We start from the raw sequence: 19,624 nt of genomic DNA, 5'->3' as shown, positions 1-19,624 counted from the left end.
TCCCGCCATTCACATGCCTCTTGGAAGTTTGAACATTGAATTTAAGCGAAAAGCAATGTTTATTTGTGAAATAAACATTTATTTCTGTTTTCTGGTAACAGTAAAATGTATTTTAGATAAAATAAATTACATAAATTCTTCTTTTTTTGTCAATTAATTTAATAAATTTTTTTTTACACCCTGTATAAATAATTATGATAATGTTTATATTACTGAATAGAGAATTGAATACCCTTTCAAATGAGCTACCACAACACGACCCCTATTCCCTATTTAAAAATAAGGTGTTGGGGACGTGGAAGGGAGGGGGTTGACAACGGCAGATGTATGTATCGTAAAAATGTGTCCCCCTTAGAACAAAAATCGACCTTTTTCGGCATTTCCTTAAAATCTAATAACTGCCAAATATCGAGGTGGACTCTTTTCTTTGGCCCACCCTGTATATTGTTTATAAGTAAAAAAAATAACGTTTAATGTTTTGCATAATATTTTATTTATTACATGTCTTGGGAAAATCGTTAGATACTTCCCTGGTCTATTGGGACTTCTATACGGATCGGGGCGTGGGGCGTGTTATCCGGACATTCTTTAAATTGAAGAATTTCTTATTTATCTGATAAGAAGTCAGATCCAAATAAAATACCATAGTTGCTGCGTATGTGGAACATAAATAGTAAACTAATGATAAAAGTGCATTTCCGTTAAGAATTCCTATAACATATTTTTTATGTAAAAACTACGTGATGAGGTCTGATATAAAATATTTCTGTTTACAACACATTATCAAAACTTTTGTACATTTTTTTTAAAGAGAGATATGAGGATGCTTGATCTCCGTTCTTGTGGTATTCTATTTTGTTCTATTAGTTTTTTGATTAGTTTTAATCATTGTTTGGTAAAATCTGGTCCTCTCTACTGTAGGATTTCATTCCGTATTCTGTTCTTTCCTGGTGATTTTCTACTTTTTAATTTCCGTAATGCTTCCTTTACCTCTCCCACCTCAATGTTTATTTCTTCCTTTGTCGTCACTTCTGGTGTTGGTTGTTTATATCGTCACCTTTAGTAAATAATCGATAATATCGATCCCTATATATCGATAAGTAGTGTGCTTATGTTCCCTTCTGAATTTGTTTCGTTTTTCATTTCTTTTCTTTATCCTCTGATCAGTCTCCATACTTATCTTTGTGTTCCATAAAAGTCGTGTTTAATCTTATTTGAGAAGCTCTCCCAGTATTCCCTGTTTATTTTTCTGACTAAAGTCTGTTACCTGTTGTGTCTGTTGTGTTCTGTATTGTAAAAAGGCTTTCTTCTTTTCTTCACATTTTGTCTTTACTTCCTCTCTAAACCATGGGGTTTTCTTTTTCGATAAGTTAGTGTTCGTTACTCGAATATTAGTTAAACTAAATTTGCAATCAAGATGCAGTAGAAATAAACAAACCAATACACGTTAAATGCTACTATAGTTCGTCCCACCTTGACTTTACAGTATAGGGAACGTAGGCAATGCCTTATGACAGTTTTTAACGCGGTGATGCCGATTTTATCAAAAATAATTTGTAATCGAACATTAGAAAGATTAAATTAAAACTGTTTTAGAAAGACAATCTACAATTTTAGGATTTGTATGCGTTTAAGTTCATTTGATATACTGTAGTTATTACGCATATGAATCCTAAAATTGTAGATTGCCTTTCTAACACAGTTTTAATTTAATCTCTCTAATGTTCGATTACAAATTCTTTTTGATAAAATCGGCATCACCGCGCTAAAAACTCTCATAAGGACTGCATTGCCTATGTTCCCTATTGGCTCCGTGCGTCTCCCCTCTATTTACAGAAATTTACAGTCACGTGACACGCTGTCAGTTTTGTAAGGACGTTTTAGTGTTGACTCTTATGGGATTATTTTGTTAAATTTGAATATTTTATTTTCTAGTGTTAATAAACGAATACAAATTTTTAGAATTTATTAGTTATTCTTTTATTAATGTCATTTATAGTTCAACAAAAATATTTTTTGTCGTTAATAAAGATTTATTGACATAATTTGCGATAGTGAGGTTATATAGGACATACCGTATCCGTACTTTTTGGAGTCAATTCGGATTTATCAGAGCTAAAAAGTATATGTAATATGTACAAAACTTATAAAAACGTAAATAATATTATTATATCATGCGTATTATGCCACATCCTGTATATATATATATATATATATATATATATATATATATATAAAAAGTTAACCTCACTTCATCCTTAACAGCGTTAATTAATTTTATTCTTTGATCTAATTTTTTGGGAATGAGGAAAATAAAAGTATTTCACATCACTAGTTTTCCATGTATTTTTACAGTGAACAACACAACAAATAATGTAATATGACATTTTTTAAATGTCCCATTTAAACATACAATAAAACGTCCTTACAAAGGTTCAAGCAACCGCCACCATGAGCAGGTCGGTCGATTTTGCTTTGACACTTTGTTAACGCTCGGAGCGGATACTGTAAAGTCAAGGTGGGACGGACTATAGGAGCACTTGTAACGGTCCACCCGTTATAATATAATTTTAGCTCTGTAATTATTTTTTATAATTATTTTCTCTTGACCTCCCAATTAATTTCTGTAACTTTCTCGTAAAGGACCACTTATGTGACGTCACACGTCGACGTCTACGGAACAAATCTAGAATCGTTCCGTGACATTTAATTCATGTTCTGTGGTCGTTTGAGATGCTCCTCTTGGAAGGTGAGGGAGAAGTTCCGTGGCACGTGGCACTTGTGGTTGGAGATTCAACGAGCATGGATGGGTGGCATGTGCAAATAGTAGGTCAAATTTAGAGATTAGACCTCCAATATGTGAATTTTGGAGTTTGGATCACCAAAAACTTATAATAATGTGGAAGGAATAAGTAATTAATCCAATGGGATTTCTGCACAACATCATCGTATCACACGCCACCCATGTGAGAACTTAAAACACCTCGAAACACCGTGAGGCCAATCTCCAACCATAAGTCGCCAGGGAATACGTCTTTTTGGGAACAAGCTATGGGAGCGTTCCAGCTCAATTTTCGTCTTGGCACCTGGGCCTACAGGAGTCATGGGGTCGCACCATCCTGGTGCATCATTTTCTAGGATGCAACTGCAACCTCGTTTGGGAACATTTAGTGAGGTGTTTTAGTAACTATTGGTTTTTTTATATTTCAGACTATCTGTTAAATACACTATGTTTTTTTCCAGATTTAGGTTACCTCTGGTTTTTTTTGACATATTTGTATATTAGATTATTTGGTTCCCAAACTTTGTATCTACGGTAACTTCTTGTGCACAGGAATAAGCCTAGAGAAAATTAGGTTTTTAATACTTTATTATTGCTTTGATATTGGTTTATGTAATTCGGGTAAATTTATTTTGTAATATTACTTGCTTGTTTCCCAAATATTTTACTGTTATTCGCTTTATTCCATTTGTTCGGTTAATTTAGGTTATCGTCGGTATTTATCTCAACTTCATTTCTACTTTAGTCAATTTTATATTTAACTTTATTTATTCATTATTGTATTTTCCCTTAGTGAGGCTTGGGCCTATTTATTTGTATTATTTTCATCTTTGTCGGTTTCATTTAGTTGTACGTAGCAGGCGTACTATAACCATTTGGTAGAAGACTCATGTGAGTGTACCCTATATGTAAGCAAGAGGTATCTAATTTTGTAAAAGATAACATTAGTGGTGTTGTATTGTATAATATCATCTTTAAAATATAACATATGTCATGTTAGAGTCACAGCATAATATGAACTTGCTTAACTCAGAGATTGTTAAAAATCTGGTAGTTAATTTTAATAAATGTTTATTTATTTTGTATATCATTTATTTTTATTAATTCCTTTATGTTCATTATTACAGGTTTGATATATTTAGTATTTAACAGCAGTATAAGATACCTGGGAAAATGATCGAAGATCATTTTCATCGCGCCCATGATTTGTTAGATTTATTTATCTTGTTCGTCTTTAGAAATTATTCATCTTCATTCCTCTTCAGTACATTATTCTTATTTTATTAGTTCATCTTTTAGTCATCATTACTATTTATATAGAGCTACTGTTCTTCGACAGGCATGCAAACGAGCCGTATCCATCCTTGAGTGTCAAGTGGTTTTCTTGCATCTCTTGCTAGCCAACTCTATTCAGTTTGCCTCTGTATCTTCCCACGTCTACTTCTATCCCTTCTAATCCCCCTTTCTTCAGTACTACTGCAAAGTAGTATTTTTCCTATTGCAGCTTCTCAACGTAGAAGCCACTTCACCCTTTTCTTTACACACACCCCACATTCTCTTCCTTTCATTTTTATTTTCATAAGAGCCACAACTATCTAGTCTTTTCTTTATTTTTTCCTTACTTCTGTTGGAGTATATCTTTCTTTTTACTTTCACTCCAACAGAAGTTTTCTCATTTTTGTTACATAATCATAATTTACAATGTATAAACTTTGGAAATCATGATTTTGTGATTTACAATGTATATACATTGTAAATTATGATTCGGGAGTGCTCCTAGTAGCATTTAACGTGTCTTGGTTTGTTTATTTCTACTGCATCTTGATTGTAAATTTAGTATAGATTGTTGGTGTTCGAGTGTCATGAATTTTCCAAACACAACCAGGACTTCGACAAGGACATAGCGTATCGTGTCTTCTATTCAATATTGCCCTAGAAAAACCTTTAAAGAATGTGGAATAACAACAAGAGGAACCATTATTAAGGCCCCCTTCTCATGAGAAGCGCTTGACGCGCGTTTTCATTTCGCGCGATTACATCTACATACATACATTTTACTTGAGACCGTTCACATGCCAATGCGCGTTTTAATGACCTAAAACGCGCGTTAGCATGTGAACGGTCTCAAATAAAATATAATATGTAGTTGTAATCGCGGGTTATTAAAACGCGCGTTACGCGCCTGTCATGTGAACGGGCTCTAATAGGAGTGTACAAATACTAGCGTATGCAGATGACACCGATATCATAACAAGAAAAAAGGCGGACTTTCTATTTCAGGTCTTCTTCCTGCATTCTTATCTTTGTTGTTCTTCTAATACATTTGACACTCTTTGATCTGATTTTGGTATCTTTGGCGTATTAATTAGTAAGGCTACACCTTCTTTGGTCCTGTTTACTTTTGTTACTCCACTGTAGATTAGCATATATTCACGTAATTTTGGTTAACCTTTTCCTTTCTTTTTTGTTTCCTGTAGTGATGTTGATTATATGTAGTTACTTTCGAGTATTCGTTACAAATCGTTACTTTTGTATAAAGTAATCATTTACAACAGTATTCGTTACTTTGATTACTATGATAACTTTTGTTACTTTTGTATGTGAGTACCGGTAATCATATCGAGAATCGTATTTCTCAGTAGGTAGGTATTTTGTATAGGTATTCCGATATAACAACGACCTTCACCCATCTGTTTAAGGGGTAAAAATGATTTGATTACTATTTGATTACAAATCGTTACTTTTGTATAAAGTAATCATTTAAGTATTCGTTACTTTGATTACTATGATTACTTTTGTTACTTTTGTATTTGAGTACCGGTAATCATGTAACTCTATTCTGGGTGCCAGGACACACCGGGATAGACGGTAATGAGAAAGCAGATGAGCTGGCAAGGAACGGTTCATCAACTTCATATTTTGGCTCAGAACCTGCTCTAGGAGTACCTAAAACAATAATTAGGGGACAAGTCAAGGAATGGGTCAAAAACAAACACAAAGAATACTGGGGGAACGTACCTGGTCAGCGACACGGGAGGGCCTTAATAAGGGAACCCTCAAAACGGAGAGCTGAGGAACTAATAAAATTACATAGGAGTCATCTCCGCATAATTACAGGTCTTCTCACGGGTCACTGTGCCCTGAAAGGACACCTGAATAGAATTGGGCTGTACGAAGGGAACCTTAACTGCAGACTGTGCAATAGGGGAACTGAAACAGCATATCATGTACTGTACGAGTGTGAGGCTTTGGATCACAAGAGGCAGGCTATTTTATGGACAACCAAAATTAAGTTCAGCAGAATATGCCACCCAACCCATGCTAGGGATGTACAATTTGGTACGTGGAACCAAGCTTGTGGATTGGGTGACATGAAAGGTAGGATGGTTGGCACAATAAGAGCATGAGGCTGCAGTGTCATCGGAGACATATGTCAGACGACCTAAAAAAAAAAAACCGGTAATTATATCGAGAATCGTATTTCTCAGTAGGTAGGTATTTTGTATAGGTATTCCCATATAACAACGACCTTCACCGATCTGTTTAAGGGATAAAAAGGATTTGATTAATATGATTACTTTGGTTACTTTTGTATTTGATTACCGGTAATCATATCTAGAATCGTATTTCTCAGTAGGTAGGTATTTTGTATAGAGGTATTCCGATATAACAACGACCTTCACCGATCTGTTTAAGGGATAAAAATGATTTGATTATTATGATTACTTTTGTTACTTTTGTATTTGAGTACCGGTAATCATATCGAGGATCGTATTTCTCAGTCCTCACCCTCACACCCTTAAAACGCTTCATCCCGATAACGATATTCGATAACACTCGTAAAATTCTCCGTTACTCGCTGGGATACGATTGGTAGAAAGTAATCAAGTGTACTGATTGTAGATACAATAGTCGTTACTCGCTCTGGTACGATTGGTACGAAGTAATCAAAGTAGATACAATAGTCTTTACTCGCTCTGATACGATTAGTACGAAGTAACGAAGTAATCAGAGTAATCAAAGTAATCAAAGTAACGATTTGCCTGTCTGTATAGTAATCGTTACTTCCGGTATTCGCAAGTAACGAGTACTTTGTAACGAATACATACTTTTTCAACATCTCTAGTTTCCTGTAGAGCGCATTAGAAAAACTTTATATTATAAATATGTGAAATACATTGCTTAGATATATCTACAGTTTTTTTTATTTTTTTTTTTTTAGTGATGTATCTCCGACAACCGCCGTGACACAAGGCTCTCCAATAAGGTGCGTGTCGAGAAGAAGTAACATGGAGAGCCCCCAGAAGTCTCCTCAAAATAGTCCAGCTACGGGTGAACGGGCCACCGTTAAGGTAAGACATTATAAACTGCTCGTCAAAAGTTAGGGATATGGAATATTATGCTCATTTTCATAGTTGATTTTTTCGTGAACAGTTTAACAGATTCCGTTAATTTTTTTTTATTATTTTAGATTTTTCTTTAGTATTTACACAGTTGTGCAAAGGTTTACTCAAACTTCTTTTTTGTACTTATACCGGGTGGAAGAAAAGAAAAAATGTTTTTCTTATGTTAAGTTTGTGCCACCTTGTAGGGAGGACGAGGTACAAATGTTAGTATACATCGAAATCGTATTGTAGTCTAATGTTTTGTGAACATTTTCTTTTTTAAATGTCCTTGATATCTTTAGAAACAAAGAAGATAGGTGGTTTTACTCTTTAACAGGTGTTTTAACTGAAACAAAACTAAATTAACAATAAAAAATAGCAGTTAACAAAACTTTAGAAACAGAAAGGCACGTAAGATAAACAATTCTTATCGACACCTATAAGAGTTATTTGTCGACCAGGTAAGCGGTATGCACAGCGTAATATAAGAGAGACGAGATTGTTTAATGGAGGCCCTGTGATGTTTTGGGGTGGAATTTCCTTGAAAATAAGTATGGATTTGGTGTCTACGTGGAGGCTCTTTAAATAGCGAGAGGAACATTTCCCAGATTTTTTTCTTTAAACACTCTGTTCCTTTCGCACTATATATGTAGAAACTAATTTCATCTTAGTGTTATGACAAGACATGGCCTCTTCACGTATCGCATGTCGTCAGTAAAAACACATACTAAAGAATAAAACCGTCTAGTTTCTTTGTTGTTAAAGATATCAGAGAAATTAAAAAAAATAAAATATTCGTAAAATATGAGACTACAACAGAATATCGATGTATACCCACAAACTTATAAAGATTATAAAGATGAGATGCTTATTTAATATTTTATCGACAAAATATAAATTTTTCGTTTTTTTGCATAATCTTTAAATTTTGAAAAAAAAAATAGTTATAATACGCTGGTCTAATTAGTAAAGTACAAAGAAAGGTTATTTACCGAATATTATGATCCTATATATTAATAATATAGGTATGCAAAGTCCGCAGATAGTGTGCTACTTTTTTTATTAACAAAATGGCGCCCCCAAATCGTGTTTTTTTCAATTATTGGTCTATAACTCCGAAGATTTTAACATTACACCAAAAACACTCAAATAAAAATTCACCCCAATTTAATTCTACATAGAGGCATGTTTTTCCCAATTTGCTCCGACGAAAATTTTCCTCGGAAAATGTGGGTTTTCCCAACAAAATCTCGAATTTTCAAATAAATTTTTTGGGCAAGTAACTATTTATCAATAATTAAATAACTTGGTGAAATAAAAGCTTTCTTGGTATAGATTATAACTGCAGAAGCCGGTGAAAATTAAACGAATATTTTAGCAACAATTCAATTGTTAATTAACAATTTACAGTCGCAATAACAACCAAAATAATCATGAGACATTGATCAAACTTAGAAAGATTATAAAGATGTGATGCCTATTTAATATTTTGTCGACAAAATATAAATTTTTCATTTTTTTGCATAATCTTTAAATGTTTAAAAAAAATTAGTTATAAACAAATTAACATTTCTCAGAAATTGTGTATTATATTATAATTTTAAAATATACTTAAAATGCGTATTTCAAAGGTCTTGAAAATGAATGCTTTAAATTTTTTTCCAACCATTTGCAAAAAAGTTATGAAACAGCAAAGTAAACATACGATTACTTCGTTGTTTATAATTTGTTTTAATTGTTTTAAAGCTTAAAAGTGAGTTTATGGTACAAACTAATTACTCTCAAAAAATATCAAACATTAGTTCAATGGTTATATTTTAATCAAAGATTAAAAATGTTTTTTTTGTAATTTTTAGCGCGAAAGTTGGCTTGATACAGAGCCGGAGCTAAAATGTTCACTCGAAGCGACTGCCATGCTTTAAACTCGCGCGAGTTGTGTATGTGGACGGGTTATAATACATAATTTTATTTATTAACTACTGTACGTCGCGCGGCGGTCGTCGCTTCGAGTGAAAATTTTAGCTACGGTACTGTACAGTTCGCCAAATATAGCTGAAAGTATGAAAACGCGCGACGATCATGATGCGCATTCGTCAAACGACGGACCTCGCACTCGCACTGACGGTCCAGACCGTTTGTATGTGCGTTCTCACTTCTTTGTTAGCGCAGGCAATGGAAATTTCACACTTTCAGCTATATTTGGTGAACTGTATTAGTCAACTTTCGCGCGTGTAAATTACAAAAAAAAATATTTATAATTTTAATTAAAATATAACCATTAAACTAATAAGCGATATTTTTTGTAAGTAATTAGCTTGTACTTTAAACTCACTTTTACGCTTTGAAAGAATTAAAAAAATTATAAACAACGTAGTAATCGTATGTTTACTTTGCTGTTTCATAACTTTTGCAAATGGTTGCAAAAAAGTTTTAAAGCATTAATTTTCAAGATCTTTGAAATACGCATTTTACCTATTTTTTAAAATTAGAATATAATAAAAACTTTCTGAGAAACGTTAATTTGTTTATAACTATTTTTTCAAACATTTAAAGATTATTCAAAAAAATTAAAAATTAATATTTTGTCGACAAAATATTAAATTGGCATCTCATCTTTATAAGATTTCAAAGTTTGATCAGTGTATCATAATTATTTTGGTTATTATTGCGACCGTAAATTATTAATTAACAATTGAATCGTTGCTAAAATCTTCGTTTAATTTTCACCGGCTTCTGGAACTATAATCTAATCCAAGACAGCTTTTATGTCACCGAGTTATTTAATTATTGGTAGATAATTACTATTACTTATCTAAAACTTTATTTGAAATTTAAAGATTTTGTTGGGAAAACCCGCATTTTCCGAGGAAAATTTTCGTCGGAGCAGATCGGGAAAAACATGTCTTTATGCAGAATTTAATTTCGGTGAATTTTTATTTGGGTGTTTTTGGTGTAAAGTTAAAATGTTCGGAGTTATGGAGCAAAAATTGAAAAAAAAAAACACGATTTGGGGGCGCCATTTTGTTAATAAAAAAGTAGCACACTATCTGCGGACTTTGCATAGGTACCTATATTATTAATATATATATATATAATCATAAGCTTCGATTCCAGCAATAAAATTGCTGGTAAATAACTTTTCCCAAAAATGGCCTATTCTCCGATAATCAGCCCAGACTAATATTCTATGCGCTTTGGTAGTGGCTAGACTGGTCACTACTGGTCAGGGCCGGCTTGAGGTTGAAAATAGTTTAGAGGGGGCAATAACGTAGATAGTAATAAAATGTTTACATGTTTACATACTTCGTTTCAATGATTTTTCATAAAGTTATTATTTATAGGTACACTTACCGAACGGTGGCTTCAATGTCGTCAGATACGGCGATTCGGTGGAAATTAAAGCTATCATTCAGACGGTTACCGAGAGATTATCTACAGGGGAGAGATATTACAATGGACTTTATGCTATGAGATTATCCAGGTCAAATACAGAAGTAAGCATAATATAAAATTAGTGTCTTATCCTAATAGAGTATTTTCTTTTAGATGTACTGGTTACATCAGGACATTACAATGCAGCAGGTTTATGAAAAGTATCTTAAAAAACATCCAAACGCAGATTGGAGGTATGAGTTGAGGATCAGATATTTACCGGTCACTTTAAAAGAACTTTTTGATAAGGACAATGTGACGTTTCATTATTATTACGATCAGGTAAGTGGAGAAATGACTAGCGATTCGTTTCCTGGAGTATAAATTATAATATTTTAGTGAAAGGCAATTTGTTTTATTTAGATTCAGAGGCAAGGCATAATCTGCAGACAGCGCTGTTTCTGGTATAACCTTCGTCAGTACAGATGCTTGCCCGCCTCTGAATCAACACAAAACCAAATTGCCTATTTAAGGGAAAGTACCCCGCACAAACCTTATGGAAATTAGGTCCCAGTGGATTTAGTCCATACTTTGGGAAAATACTCTTTAAAGCATCCTGTTAAAAGAAGGTTCTCATGGCCACATCTCGATCGTATGGAGGATTTTCAAGGCACAAACTCGGAAAATTATAAGATTTACAGGGTATTCCAATTCTCTGAGTTACTGGTTATCTGGCAACATGTAGAAGTTTAGATCAAAGAAAAGTACTAGTAGTCTAGGATTTTTCCTGGCTATCCAATGGCGACCTTTACTTTGACCTTGACGTTCAACGGACGTCATCTTGTAGAGTTTCGAGGGTTTTCGGCATTAAATTGATATAAACAGATTACTCATGGGTTTTTGGGATCGCTAAACACGAATATGCCATCCGAATTGACCTCCGGAGCGCGTGGTGGCCAGGGCCACTGCAAGCGATGTGATCTTCTAGAGTTTCGATGGTTTTCGGCATTCAATTGATGCAAATCAATTACTGGAGGGGTTTTTGAGGTCGTTAAACACGAATATGCCATCAGAACTGACCCCTGGTGTACCTGGTGCCAAGGGTCACTGCAAGGGGCGTCATCTTCTGGAGTTTAGCGTCTTCGGTACTACATTGATGCGAACGGATTACTCATAGGTTTTTGAAGTTGCTGAACACGAATACCCCATCAGAACAGACATCGGAGTAAATGGTGCCTAAGGTACGTCATCCTTTAGAGATTCGAGAGCTTCCTTTACTAAATTAAAGTAAATTGATTACTTGTGAATATGCCATCAGATTCGACTTAAAGAGCACCTGGTGCCTAAGGCAGGCCCTTCTGGAGTTTCGACAGGTTTCGGCATTAAATTGATGTAGATGGGGATTACTCATTGGTTTTTGGGCTGCTGAACACAAATACGCCATCAGAAGAGACACCGGGGTACCTGATACCTAAAGCACGTCATCTTCCAATGTTCACCAATTTGTACGATTTTTTTTTGAACAGCAACTCAGAAAACCTCCGAGTACTCGGTGTGCACCAATCCGTTTGCATCAATTTAGTACCGAAAACTCTCGGAAAGGCACCCGGTGCTCCGGTGTCTGTTCTAATGGCGTATTCGTGTTCAGCAACTCCAAAAAGCCATGAGTAACCCATTCGTATCAATTTAATGCCGAGAACTCTCGAAACTCGAGAGGATGAATAACCTTAGGCACCAGGTGCTCCGTGGGTCGGATCTGATGGCGTATTAGCGTTCAGCGACCCCAAGAAGCCATGAGTAATCCGTTTTTATCAATTTAATGCCGAAATTTAATGTCGAAACTCCAGAAGATGACGTGCTGTAGGCACAATGTGATTCGTGGGTCGGATCTGATAGTATATGCATGTTCAGTAACCCCAAAAATCTAAGAGTATGTAATCCATTTGCATCAATTTAGCACCGAAAACTCTCGAAACTCCAGAAGATAACCTGTCTTAGGCACCAGGTACTCCTGTGTCTGTACTGATTACCTATTCGTGTTCAGCAATCCCAAAAACCTATAACCAATCCGTTGGTTGAATCCAAACGATGAAAATAGAAAACGGAAAGGATTCTAAAATAAGCAATCACATTCCGTTTTTCTTCATCTAGGAAAAGGTACAAGAAATGGTTCTTAGTATCTAGAAACCTTCCTTATTAGAATCATGCTCTGTTAACATCCTGCATCTCTGCCTTCTACCATTTACAAGGCATAGAGACGACGAAAATAGAAAACGGAAAGGATTCTACAATATGCAATCACATTCCGTTTTCTTTTTAAATGTTAGATTAGTGTATACATCTTATTTTTAATAATATATTCTGTATCTGAGACCTTCCTACTTTCTATTTTCTTTAATAGATGTCGCTGCAGCGTCCTCAAAGGGGATTTCAAACTGTCTTTGAAATTTCCCGTAAATAGGCAATTTGGTTTTGTGTTTTTATTTATTTATTTATTTATTCACGGGCAAGCCCTATTCAGATATAAACGTTACAGTGTTCTAAATTATCATAATATACCTAACATAAATCTATATATATATATATATATATATATATATATATAAAAGAAAGTCGAGTTATGTTAGTTACACTGATAATACGGCTCATCAGATTGTTATGAAATTTTACAAGTGTATTCTACCGGACTGGGAATAGGCATAACTCTGAATTCATGCCCGTACGTCATAAAGGGGCTTGCCCCCCCTGATATATTTTTTAAATTTTTTGACAAACCGTTTTTTCTTAATTTTGTATGATGTAGAAGCAAAAGATACATACAATCCTAAATTTTCACTTTTTTATCTTCAACCGTTATTTTTTAATAGCCATTTAAATATTTTACATCTATATATATATATAAAAGAAAGTCGAGTTATGTTAGTTACACTTTGTTAGTTTGTTGCCATACTCCTCCGAAACGAATTGACCGATTTTCATGAAATTTGGCAGGTAGATTCCCTGCTGAATTCCGAACAAAACGCTGCTATTTTTTCTTCTCTAGCGCAGTCCGTTTCCGAAATAGCGAACCGTAAGCCGTAGCAAAATTCTGAGCACAGAAGAAGAACGAATGGGAAATTTCATAAAAGAAAACTGCAACAGATTAACTTTTGGACTCAAATTGGATAAAATATGAATTTTTTAATTTTACGAATTTTCAAAAAATCTTGCTTTCGCGTGGGCAAACCATCCAGTTTATTTATGTTTAGTAGATGAACTAACGAAAAATATCATGTACACTATTGCATGTATTAAATGATTGATAATATTTTTTGTTATTGTGATAATTAATTAATATTTAGAATTTTAACCTTTAACTACCCGCACATCAAAATATAACATAACTACACGCGTGGCGTTCTTTATACGCCACAAGAAAATATACTTAAAAACAGCGGATTTGTTTTTTTTTTTTTTTAATTACACTTATTTGTTTGTTATAATCCTTACTCGGCGTCAGCGGATACTTGGGAGTTCCTTCTCAGTAAGCAAATTGGGATATATAACTGGAATCTGATTCCATGATAAATAAAATTGCTAATAATATTTTTTTGAAACGATATTTTTTACCTGAGAAAAAGTATTGTTTATAAAGAAAAATATATTTGTGCCATAATGACTAAAAAACATTTGAAATATGTACTTATATTACTAACTGTATTACTATAATTGTGGCGTATGTTATCCACCACCGGAAACAACAAATAATAAATTGTAAATTACGATCTTCCTAGAATGCCGATTATAACGAAACTAAATCCAGTGTAAAGCACATTCCAGTGATAGGTTAGATAAATAAACAAAGACAAAAATTAAATTTTTAAATTCATTTGTAGTAGAATTCTTATATGTGGCGTACAAAAATACGCCAGCGCGTGTAGTTAAAGTTTAAGGTATGAATTAAAATAATAAAATTTATTTTACTTTAAAACCTAAATAGTTTTTCCATTCTCTTAGGCCAAAAATATTTTGCTACCTACTACATTCTCATATTTTGACGTTTATTTGTGTCAGTCGAAATGATTTGTAAATTTTGAGGTTAATGCCCCTTAATGCTAACAACCATATTGTCATCGAGAAAACTCAGTTGCCTCAGTTATCTCAATATAATACAATGTATGTATTTATGTATCTAAATCTATATATTGTATGTTTCCTATGTCCAGCTGAACGATTTACGTACTGTATACGTGGAATATCATATAATTTGTCATATTATGTATCTTCCTTATGTATTGTACCCTCGGAGATCGCTGGGAAAATTTAGACTCAAAATAACAAAATCCAGTTTGGCAACACTGTGTGAATGTTGATAGTATCATATCCCTTTTAAGATAAACAGAACTGTAATTTAGTCCAGACAAATTAATATATTTTTGGCCAGCAAAAATGAGATTTTTCAACCAAATACTGTCTCAAATATGATGTGCAAAATAATTTTTAATTGTTTTCCACTCATTAAATCGTTATCGTCCAGTTATTGTCTTAATTATTTTAACTTTTAATAAGCGTCGACTAATTCTGAATGATTAATAAGTTGTTAAAACATTTTATCTGTAGCGGCTTCTGGAATGCCTTAAAACTATCGGATTTAATTCGACCATACTTACAAATTTTGCATAAAATATTTGGACATATAATTTTCTTTTTTATTCGAGGAAATTGCATTTCGATCAATTTTCATGTCTAGAAATTCATTTTCGAGCAGTTGATTTTGAGTAATTGATTTTTAGCCATTACGTTCAAGCAACTGATCTATAATCAAAATTATGACAGATTATCTAATTATGACACACTATCTAAGGTGCAACGAAGTTCACCGGGTCAGCTAGTTATCATAATATAACATAACAAAGTGGTTTGAGAAAAATAAATGAGTAGAGTAGTACAGTTACAAAAAAGAAAAAAGAATAAGATAACATATAGGTCAGTACAATTACAAACAAAAGATAACACATAAATCAATTCAGAAATGTTCCAAGGTATAGTATAACGGTTTTGAGTTATCTAATACACACAGGTAATGTATGCTTTTTCTCATGAGGATCTTTCAGTGCGTCACAGTTTTTCGATTTCTTTCTAACGCGTTAAATTGCATGTGACAGAAAAAAACGCACGTCGGTGATTACATTTCGTCGGTGACATTTATAATATTTATTCTACTTGTCAATAGATGGCGCTATAATCGAAATAAAAATTATTTTCGAATTATATAATATATCTACGAATATAATCTGTACAATTTATAAGACTATACAAATCAAAGAAAATACCATTTTATAAATGCAATAAACAGAATTGATTTGCTTTTATGTCAAATTGCAAATAACATTTGACAACTGTCAGATTTAACTAAAATGTCATGTCACTAAAATGTATATTATCACGAACTTACCTTTTTTTCTATCATTTGTGACGCACTGAAAATGCTCATGAAAAGAAGCATAACACTAATCACAATACAAAAGCTCTGGCCGAAAGTATTAAAAAGTTAAAAAGTTAGGGAAGAAATATGATTTTTAAAGCGGGAAACTGATATATTAAAAATTTCGAGGTTATTTAATGAGTTAGCTAATCGAAGAGTTCTAGGAATAATTGTGTTGTAAGAATAATTGAATCTATGAAAAGAAACATAAAAAGGTTTGCACCTGCCTAGTCGAACGACTGGGCACAAATAGAGATATTTTGGAGAGAAGCTCGGGGCAGTTACACAGCCCGTTGATAATTTTAAATAAAATTATTAAGTCTCTTTGTTTTCTGCGTACCTCAAGAGGAGGTAAGTTCAGTATGCGCTATAATGCAGAATAGTCGTAGTATATATGCATCTTAGTGGCAGTATATCTCAGTAAATTGTGTTGGACAGCCTCAAGTTTCAGTTTATGAGTAAAGTAATAGGGGGACCAAATTGTGGAACAGTAATCAAAATGAGATCTAACCAGGGAGAAATAAAGGGATTTAATATCTGAGATGTTAGTAAAGTCTCTGGTGGTTCTCTTTATAAAGCCAAGCATCTTCATAGACTTCTGTATTGTACTGGAAATGTGTGATTTATAGCTAAGGGCGGAGTCAAGGATCACACCTAGATCCTTAGTTTCAGAGGCAAAATGTAAGGTTAGATTATTTATACTATATTCGAAGATGATTGGATGATGAGTTCGATGAAAACGAAGAATATGGTATTTGAATGCATTCAAACACATACCATTTTGCATACACCAGTAAGATAGGCGATCAATATCACCTTGTGGACTAAGTGAATCAACCTCACATGTGATTATTTTAAAACATTTTAAATCATCAGCGAATAACAAAGTTTCAGTTACTTGGAAACAGGGTATTAGATCATTGATAAATATATTAAACAACAGAGGTCCCAAGTGTGATCCTTGTGGTACACCTGAGGTAACAGAGATGGTATGAGAATAGTAATGATTAACCCCGACAATTTGCAATCTTTGCGTAAAATAGCTCTTGAGCCACTTCAATATAAGGCCATCAACTCCGTATAAATAAAGTTTATGAATCAAGAGCTCATGATTAACTTTGTCGAAAGCTTTGGAAAAGGCAGTATACACAGAGTCAACTTGTAAACCCCTCTCAAGAGCATCTGTCAAAAAATCAACATATGTTATGAGACCCAATTCTGCTGATTTTTTGTTGGGCCCCTATAATTGGCGAGCAGTCATAACTTAAATAATCGGAAATATTGCTCTCAAAAACTTTAGGAATAGCACTAAGAATAGATGGGACGAAGTTACCTATATCCGATTTTCAACCTGATTTATATATTGGAGTGACATAAGAGTTTTTCCAGTAGTCTGGAAATTCCCCTGTTAATAGAGACTTATTAAATATATAAAAAAGTGGGCGCGATAGAATAAAGCTGAATGTTTTAAGGAAAGTAGGGGAAATTCCATCAGGACCAGGACCTTTGTTGGTATTAAGTTCAGACAGTTTTTCGTAGATTTTTGAAATTTCAATGTGATATTTAGACACATTAACCAAAGGTGAAATCTGGGTTACATACGGATGTAAGGATTGGTTTGTATAGACGGAAGAGAATTGGTTAGCAAAAAGATTAGCAATATCAGTTCCATTGAAGGCAGTACGATCTCCAAGAGTCATTGTATTAGGTATAGCGTTATTTTCCCTTTTACTACTTACAAATTTCCAAAAGGATTTAACGTTATTAATAATAGAATGTTCGGTGCGTTGAATGTAATCGGCATAACACTATCTTGATAAAAATTTACATCTAGCTCTTAAGTTACTAAATGCTGCATAACTTTGACACCTTGTGCTCTTGTATATCTTGTGCGCTGATTTCTTCTCGTGAAGCAACTTCTTCAGCTCAGAGGAGTGCCAGCATGAATATTTCTTATCACAGATTTTTTTAGCGGAACAAAACGATCAGTGATGGAATAAAAAATGTCATAAAACATCGAAACGATGTCAGAGAGCTCTTTTCCTTGAAGTGCTCCATCTCAATTTAGTTGATCCCAAGGATGATTTAGCACCATCCCCAGTTTTATTGATTCAGAGGCGGGCAAGCATCTGTAGTGACGAAGGTTATACCAGAAACAGCGCTGTCTGCAGACTATGCCTTGCCTCTGAATCGAAATAAAACATAAATTGCCTTTCACTTATATCTTTACTCAGATTGTGAGTACTAAGAACCATTTCTTGTATCTTTTCCTAGATGAAGGAAAACGGAATGTGATTGCATATTGTAGAATCCTTTCCGTTTTCTATTTTCGTCGTCTCTATGCCCTGTAAATGGTAGAAGGCAGAGATGCAGGATGTTAACAGAGAATGGTTCTAATAAGGAAGGTTTCTTGATTTAAATTAGTGTATATTATTTTTAATAATGTATTCTGTATCTGAGACTTTCCTACTTTCTTTCTATAATTTTTTAGATACGAACTGATTACCATACCGAGTTCCATAAAAAGATCGATCAAGATACAGCCATTCAACTCTGCTGTCTAGAAATCCGAAAGTACTTCAAAGAACTGCCTCCGAACGGTTTGGACAAAAAGTCCAATTTCGAATACCTAGAAAGAGAAATCGGTATGCAGAAGTTCATTCCCAACAGCATTCTAGAACAGCTAAAACCGAAATCCCTTCGAAAAAACATACAAATGCAGTTCAAGAAGATAGCTCATCTTTCCGAAGCTGACGCGATGTTCAAGTACTTGGAAATCTTGAAGTACCACACCAATTTCGATCAGGAGAGGTTCAGGGTTGATTTCGGAGGCAGTTTTACAGTACCCGTGGAGCTGGTCATTGGTCCGGATATAGGTATCTCTCACACCAACGTACAAGCCTCCACCACCAAGAACATCGCCGATTTTAAGCAAATTCAGGCCATTCAAACTCTGGTTAGTGATTGTGAAGAGCATCCCAAGGCGACTTTGCAACTCAAGGTCGGCGGTACTTTGGAGGTGTTGTTTTTCACCTGCGCCAATATTGATATCGCCGAGAGTTTGGCGGATCTGATAGATGGCTATTGTAGGATTCATCATAACTCTCAGATATCCGTTTGGAATAATAAAGGTAGGATACCAAGACATATTTTTATTTTTTTTAGTGTTTGAGGTTTTCAATACAACACTCCGTATATTTCACCTTTTTATGTAGTCAGGAACATCTTAAAACGATTAAACAAAAGCCTACATATGCCTAATCGTCTCGATAAATTTTTTGATTCAAACTATGAAAAATTAAATTTGAACATAATAATTAAAAGTTTACTACGTTGCCAAATTAATGTCTTAGTCCAGGAACCGAAGCTTTTCACCTCGCAATTTTTATAGAATGGATCGATTTGTTTGAAAATTTGAGAATAAGTAGTGGATAGTCCAAGGATCAAAATCTATATGATGCCGAAAGGCGCTTTTACCATGGGGGTGGTTGCGACCCCATCTCGGGGGTGGAAATTTTTTATTATATTTTGACCACAAAAGTTAATAAAAACATTCATTCTAAGCAAAAAACGTTATATACATTTTTTTGATAAAATTAATAGTTTTTGATTTATTCGCTA

The 19,624-nt window shown here is 33.9% G+C and overlaps 1 protein-coding gene across 5 annotated transcripts in view; it reads left to right on the top strand.

Annotated features, from left to right (window-relative positions):
• Positions 1-19,624, top strand: part of LOC114325365 (focal adhesion kinase 1) — a 79,075-nt gene that overhangs the window by 19,674 nt on the left and 39,777 nt on the right. For all 5 annotated transcript variants that reach the window (XM_050654397.1, XM_050654396.1, XM_050654395.1 and 2 more), the window contains exons 2-5: positions 7,005-7,134; positions 10,509-10,661; positions 10,714-10,881; positions 18,495-19,134. In XM_050654397.1, coding sequence (XP_050510354.1) covers positions 7,072-7,134; positions 10,509-10,661; positions 10,714-10,881; positions 18,495-19,134 — 1,024 coding nt within the window. In that variant the 5' untranslated portion in view covers positions 7,005-7,071. The remainder of the gene's footprint in view (positions 1-7,004; positions 7,135-10,508; positions 10,662-10,713; positions 10,882-18,494; positions 19,135-19,624) is intronic.

The sequence above is a fragment of the Diabrotica virgifera genome, chromosome 6 (assembly GCF_917563875.1).
Source record: "Diabrotica virgifera virgifera chromosome 6, PGI_DIABVI_V3a".
Lineage (NCBI taxonomy): Eukaryota > Metazoa > Arthropoda > Insecta > Coleoptera > Chrysomelidae > Diabrotica > Diabrotica virgifera.
Note: the sequence above shows the minus strand (reverse complement) of the source record. Positions and strands in the feature narration are given on the sequence as shown.